At 38.8% G+C, this 7084-nt stretch overlaps 1 protein-coding gene across 1 annotated transcript; it reads left to right on the forward strand.

Annotated features, from left to right (window-relative positions):
• Positions 1–276: 276 nt before the first annotated feature.
• On the forward strand, positions 277–6835 carry LOC137715318 (serine/threonine-protein kinase D6PKL2-like). The gene is made up of 2 exons (XM_068454600.1): positions 277–907; positions 6026–6835. The coding sequence occupies exons 1-2, from the start codon at positions 321–323 to the stop codon at positions 6816–6818; spliced, it is 1380 nt and encodes a 459-aa protein (XP_068310701.1). The 5' UTR covers positions 277–320; the 3' UTR covers positions 6819–6835.
• Positions 6836–7084: the final 249 nt, after the last annotated feature.

Genomic DNA, 7084 nt, shown 5'->3' on the forward strand with positions numbered 1-7084 from the left:
CCATCTATGTGAGTACCATGAAAATTCATGTGAACAGAACTTGAGACATTCTTTACTGATAAAAAAATTAAATACGCTAAACACAATTTGTATTGTAATTGTACCCACCATTCAATGACTCCATGATTGGATAATAAGAATCTCACAAACAAGGCCCACCTTTGGCAACCCAAACCTACGACATGGCCCAAGCCCAACAGTCTCTCTCTACTCTCTTGTCTCCCCCGCCCTTCAAAACCTCTTCTCACTCCCTCCTCACTCTCTCAGGCACAACTCTCTCTCCTTCCTTCTCTCTCACTCCTCTCTCTCTCTCCTCCGCAATGGAGCCGTGGCTTGACGACTTAGCCGACGACCTCCAAAGCCTGAGCTTCACCTCCACCACAACCACCAACACCAACACCACCAAGCGCAGCACTAGCTCCTGCTCCGAATCCACGCTCCCGCCCTCCGCCTCCTCCTCCGCTCGCCTCCCCGCCTCCGTAATCCCCAAGCCCCGACCCCAATCCTCCTCCTCCGACCCCCTCTGGTCCGCAATATACAAGATCCGATCCGAATCCCCGACCCGGCAACTCTCCCTCTCTGACCTCAAATTCGCAGAGCGCCTCGGCTCCGGCGACATCGGTTCCGTCTACTTAGCCGAGTTGAAGTCCCCCGCTGGGGCCCAGGGGTGCGTATTTGCGGCGAAGGTGATGGACAAGAAGGAGCTGATCAGCCGGAGCAAGGAAGGGCGGGCCAGGACAGAGAAGGAAATACTGGAAATGTTGGAGCACCCGTTTTTGCCCACGCTCTATGCGAGCATCGACGCGCCCAACTGGCTTTTCCTGCTCACCGAGTTCTGCCCCGGCGGCGATCTCCACGTTCTCCGCCAGCGCCAGCCGCTCAAACGCTTCGACGAACATGCCGTCAGGTGCGCACCTTACCTTCCTCCCTCAATTCCGAAATTAAATTCACAGCAGTAATTACGACGAATACAGTTTTTTCCTTTTTAATGTTTTAATTTTTTTAATTGATTTTTATTTTAAATTTTGTTTTTAATTAGTTTGAAAAGCATTAAAAAAAAATAAAAAAATAAAAAAACCATCGGAGGGGTTAGATTTGATATTTTTGTTTGCGTTTTGCACGGTTCAGAGTTTCTGAATCGTTATGTGGGGCCTGGACACCAACAGCTTTACCTGTCTGCTTGTTGGTGGGGTCTACCGATTTCAATGAAATAGATTTACGGTGTGCACCTGATAAATCCGGAGATATAGATAGATGGGTGAACTTGAAATTTAGGATTTTGGAGTAAATTGTCAACTGTGGTTAAGCACACGTCACCACGCTACAAGGAAAATCAACTTGCATGAATCGGGTTTAGTACGTCGCTCGTGAATTTTTTTAGTTACTTTTTTGTAAATAATATGATTGATCTAAGCTACACTAAGAATATAGAGAAATAGAACTCTAGGGTTCACTTGGAGTGCTGTGTCTATTAAGACAATTTACCACTAGTATCTGAAGAATAACTTGTATGAAACGAGTTCATCGTCATAATGTTCTTGTTGAATAATACCATACTATATTGAGAAAAACTTACAAATATACTAAGTCGTTACAGTGGCAAACGCGTTTTGTATAATTTATTTTTCTTAAGATACAAAGGGGCGCATTTATTTGGTTTAAATTTGTTTTGTTTTATTTTTTTTTTTTATAGAGCATTTATTTGGTTAGAAGTCCTTCGATGAGTGCCGTCTTCTGTTAGTTAGATTTACATTGACTGTTACGTGCTTAAAAAGGCCAATAATTACATGCACGTGCACACTGTAGTAGTTTTAAGTCAAGCCTACCACTAAACCTCCTTCAAAAATGAAAAAAAAAAATAAAACATGTGCTACAGTAGACTTTGCAGTGTAGTTTTCTTCTCTTTGCCAGATCACATTTTTGCCCCTGTATTTTCCCCCGTTTTCGCTTTTGTCCTGGTCGTTTAGGCAACTTCTGTCCCTTAGTTTTGTTTCGTTAGCAATCAAGTCCTACAGGTATAAAATTGTTAAACAAGATTGTCAAGCGATTACGTTTTCAGGCGATTGCAAATGTTTTGGATAGACATAAACACCCTCACATGTAGTGGTTGCATATTCCCTCTGAATTTCATCTCTGCATGACTAAAACTGTCAAAACGGAAATGACGGGTGCCAAAAGTGAAAAAAAGAAAAACTACGAGGACAAAGTTGTAATTTTAGTTTGTGGGTAATAAGCATATTATTTTCCTAAGCTAGTATAGTTTGGAAGGTCAACCACTGGTTGTTGCCAAAAGGCAGAGCGCTATTAGTAGTGCACTGTGTTTGATGTGATCATCTGATTTGGCATAACATAATTGGATTGTTTTTCAAGCACTATATACAACACAACCGTCGGTTGAGCAATAAAATGCCTTAAAACTGCATGGACCTTTACGCCCTTCATAAGATAAGAGTAACCTCGTGGTTTTAAGGTGACCCGTGGATTTGATAAACCTGAATTCAATTCCCTTGATAGAATTTAAGACTCTCATTAATTATGTGTAGGTTTTATTTTGGTCCATTGATATATAAATGCTGGTTATGATGTTAATTTGATGTTTCTCTTTAGTATTATTGGATGGTTATGTGTGGCTCTAGTGTGTCCGCCCATATGCAGTAGGTTAGCAACAACAACAACCCATGATTTTTAAAATCAGAGTCATTAATTTTGGTACCTAAAGGCTGACCCATTAATTTAATTTAAGCCATTTTCATTGCATTAACATGATAGGATCAATGACAGAGATTTTTAAAAGAGAACATTGAATAATTTTTATGGGAGGGTTTTTTGTTTCTTTCCATTTCTTGTTGATTTCTAGGGTAGGTTTCATTCCGATGGACCAAACAGATCCCTTCAAATCTAAATTTAGGTATATTGGGTTCAGATAATTGTTGCAGGATTACTGGGTTCTTTTCTTTTAATTAAGGATATCCCAAAATAGTGGCACCAATATTGTTTTATTGCTCTTTGTCTTGTGGTTGAGAGTACTCTTAATTTAGGCCTAATGTGGTTCAAGAATGCCTTAACAAGAATCGAACTTAAGACCTCTCACTTACAAGTGAAGAGGAATACCACTCGACCGTAGTACTAAGGGCTGGTTTGGTATCGCTGTGCTTTGGAAAAAAACTGCTTCTGTTGTACTGTGAGAATAAGCTCATTTTTGCTGCTTCACGTTTTCAACTTTTTTTCACCCAAAACTGTGAAAATAAGCTGTTTTTAAGTGTTTACCAAACATTTTTTTGAGCTCAATTTTTTTTTTTTTATACCCACTTTTTTTAAAATCACTTCAGTACCAAACCAGTACTAAGTGACTTAAAACCACAAAATTTAATTATAGTAGGGATAAGGTCCAGCAGTCTGAGTATGTCTGCAAAGGAAAGGCGAAATGCCGACGTGAAGTGGGACACAAAAACATGATTTAGGGGGCAACTTGAGTCAAAGTGACTTCCGGAGGGGCAAAGTGGGATTCACGGACACTCTTAGGAGGCAATACTGTGATTAAGCGTAATAGTAAAAATGTTTGCAAGTAAAAGATAGAGTTAAGGAAGAAAGGTGAAATGTTGTTAGTGTTATCTGTTTTCTTACCAACAAAAAATCATGAGCTTCTCTTTCAACTTTGTCCACTCCAAAAGTATTCCCAACTAACCACATTAAGGGCATGGGGCAGGGGAATAAAGGTGAATTTTTTATATGCTTTTGGAATTCATTGGTGATAGGTGAAAGTAGAAAGTTGTTGTGTGTCCTTCGACTAATTTATGATACATTTCTCTTCTGTCTAGATAGGTTTGGAAAGATTGCAAACGACATGGACAAAAGCACACCAAAAGTACTTATTTTCATCAATTATATGCAAGTGCTTTTCGGTTTTCGTTATCGGTCATCAATTATATGCAGTTGGTGGTGATAATTGCAATTTGCAAATGCTTTTTACTGCATGTGTTTTTATCATTAACTTGCAAATTGATTGAGAGCACCGTTAATTTAGACAGTTATGTCTTTTGAATTTCACCTAAGACTTCTATATATGATTGAAGTAGGGGTAAGGTCCAGTAGTCTATGATCAGCTTTTTCTTGCCAAGAAAGGTAAAATGAAGTTAAATGATGCTAGGAAGACTCCTTCAAAAAGTTAATAGTATTGTCACTTATTACCATGTTCTAGTGGTATTTTTCTTCACTTGTAAGTGAGAGGTCTTAGGTTCAATTATCGCCAATGACGAATTTGAATCACATTATTGCTAGCCTATTGTGAAGCTAAGCCCACCCCTCTTCCCCCTTAGTGTAGATAATATCGTTTGTTCAAAAACAAAAAAAGTTAATAGTAGTAATGTTAGGGAGTAAAAGATCAAGGCAAGGAAGAACAAAGGTAATATATTGTTAATAACCCAACCTTTTCCCCACTTTTATCTTTTATCTATTGGGACGTGATTTCCGGACACCTTTTTCTCCTCCGACGCACTTATGTTTATTCTAGCCTTTTGATTGATTAAATCAAAGATAATCAAGGGACAGGATCAACTGGGGTGTGCAGAAAGAGAAAAAAAATGTGCGGAATTTACTTTCCTGAAGTGACCCCAACCAAACATATGAAATTAAAAAACATGGGGCCATTTAAGTTTGGGATTTAGGAAGGGCTACCAAGTTGTTCAACTTTAGGTGTAGTAACAGCAAAGAAAATAATAATAATAAAAAGTAAAGTAGGTCAGGTTGTGTAAATATAGTAGAATTTATGGGGTGCCTTGCAATTAATTGGTGATGTACTAATATCTCATATGCTTAGAAAAGTGGGGAAGGATAATACAAACCATATGGAGACAATCACATAAAAAAACACTGATGATTTTCATCAATGACCATCAATTATATGAAATGCATCTCACTATCAGTTACCATTAATTATAAGAAGCTGCTGGTAATAGTTGCAGCTGCATTTTACTACCATGTCATGAATTGCTTGCATTTTTATTTTATTACCATGTCATGAATTGCTTGCATTTTTATTTTTTTATCATTGACTTGCAAATTAAAAGACATCTAAACATATCCTTCTTTCCTTCCTTAATAACAAGACCCGAAACCCTCTCCGACACCAAAAACAAGAAACATTTCAATTTTATTTACAACGGGTGGGTAACCAAATCTTGAAATATCGAGGCTGTATGATAATCATTTTGTTTTCATTTTTCAGGTTTTAGCCTTTTGTTTTAAGTCTTCACTTTGTTTGAAAACTAGAAACCGAGAGCTTGTTTGGTAACTGTTTTCAGTTTTCACTTTTAAAGAAAACCGATACATTATTTTTCTTTTCTTTGCAATAACATTTTGGTAAACAAATGTATTTTAGTTAAATGTAGACAAAACCATCACGGGGTGGCCTAGTGGTTGGGGACGAATTTCAAGCCCTATTTCACACCGCACGTCCTAGGTTCGATTCTAGCATTGGTGCATCACACGATAGTGGCCAAGAGGAGGTTAAAATGCCTTTGTGAGTCTTCTAGGCCCCGGATGGACGGACTCTTCGCCACCAACTGGTCCTTTTTAAAAATAAAAAAAAAATGTAGACAAGTGAACAAAATGTTGGTTTTATGTTGGCAGGCTACAGTATAGGTTACATTAGAATTGATGTGGTTGGTTTGGTTGTGTCCTATATCATAATCCTTGCTGTTGCAAAAGAATATCAAAAGTTTTATTTTCTTATCATTTAGTTTATCATGCAATAATATCATAGCCTAGCCAATGATTTTTTTCATTGTTTTCCCTTTTCAAATGATTGAGCATGAACATGATTAAGGATTTGTGGTTAATCATCTAATTTGAATAATTGATTATGTTTTGTCTTAAAACGAAATTATGAACATTTAGAGGATACTCATCAGTTATTGGCTCTTTTTATATCGTTCAAAGTGCTCCCGTAATCAACAGATGATGATATAACAAATCATATGTTGAATCCATGATTAGCATACTAACTGGTGTTTAATCTCATGATTAGGTTCTACGCATCGGAGGTGGTTGTAGCTCTAGAGTACCTCCACATGATGGGAATTGTGTACCGTGATCTGAAGCCGGAAAATGTGTTGGTTCGATCCGATGGCCATATCATGCTTACAGATTTTGACCTCTCGTTAAAATGCGACGATGGTACATCAACGCCTCAGATCATCTCTACCCAAAATACCCCAAATGCTGCACTACAAAAAGGCTACTCACTCGATCCGCCCCCGTTTGCATCCTCTTCATGCATTCTTCCCAGTTGTATGGTCCCCTCCGTGTCATGTTTCCACCCGAAAAGCAAGCGGAAGAAGAAGCAGAGCCATAAAAATGGCCCCGAGTTTGTGTCTGAGCCCGTGGACGTTCGGTCCATGTCGTTTGTCGGGACCCACGAGTACTTGGCCCCGGAGATTGTGTCCGGCGAGGGGCATGGTAGTGCAGTGGACTGGTGGACGTTAGGGATATTTATTTTTGAACTGTTCTATGGTGTGACACCCTTTAGGGGTGTGGACAATGAGCTAACCCTAGCTAACATTGTGGCTCGAGCCCTGGAGCTTCCGAAAGAACCGGCAGTGCCCAGCACGGCCAAGGACCTCATCTCACAGTTGTTGGTCAAGGATCCGGCTCGGCGTTTGGGATCGTTGATGGGTGCATCAGCAGTCAAGAGGCACCCATTTTTCCAAGGGGTTAATTGGGCATTGTTGAGATGTACACCTCCACCATTTATTCCCCCACCATTTAAGAGGCGAGTTGTATCTGATCAAAGTTGTACTGAGAAAATGGAATATTATTAGTCACAAAACAAATTAAATAAGAAATATATATTTCATGTTTCAAACTCGTGTCATAGATTTTTCATCGTTCCTTGCATTGTCACGAAATAAGCTTAACGTTGATAACATGTGTACATTTGCTCTTAAACACTCCATCAAATTGATATTTTTAGACAAAATGATATTCTTAACTATTTTAGTCGATGAAAAAAAGATTTGAAATTAAGTGAGTGAAAGAAAGGACAATCTCTCTGACTAATTGACTTAAACCAACATCTACAGCATAT

The sequence above is a fragment of the Pyrus communis genome, chromosome 14 (genome assembly GCF_963583255.1).
Source record: "Pyrus communis chromosome 14, drPyrComm1.1, whole genome shotgun sequence".
In the NCBI taxonomy this organism is placed as follows: domain Eukaryota; kingdom Viridiplantae; phylum Streptophyta; class Magnoliopsida; order Rosales; family Rosaceae; genus Pyrus; species Pyrus communis.

Excerpts from the sequence above, each read along its gene's own strand:
- LOC137715318 (XM_068454600.1), top strand. The coding sequence starts at position 321 with ATGGAGCCGTGGCTTGACGACTTAGCCGACGACCTCCAAAGCCTGAGC. Across the intron at positions 908-6,025 it reads TTCGACGAACATGCCGTCAG|GTTCTACGCATCGGAGGTGG; the intron begins GTGCGCACCTTA and ends TCTCATGATTAG.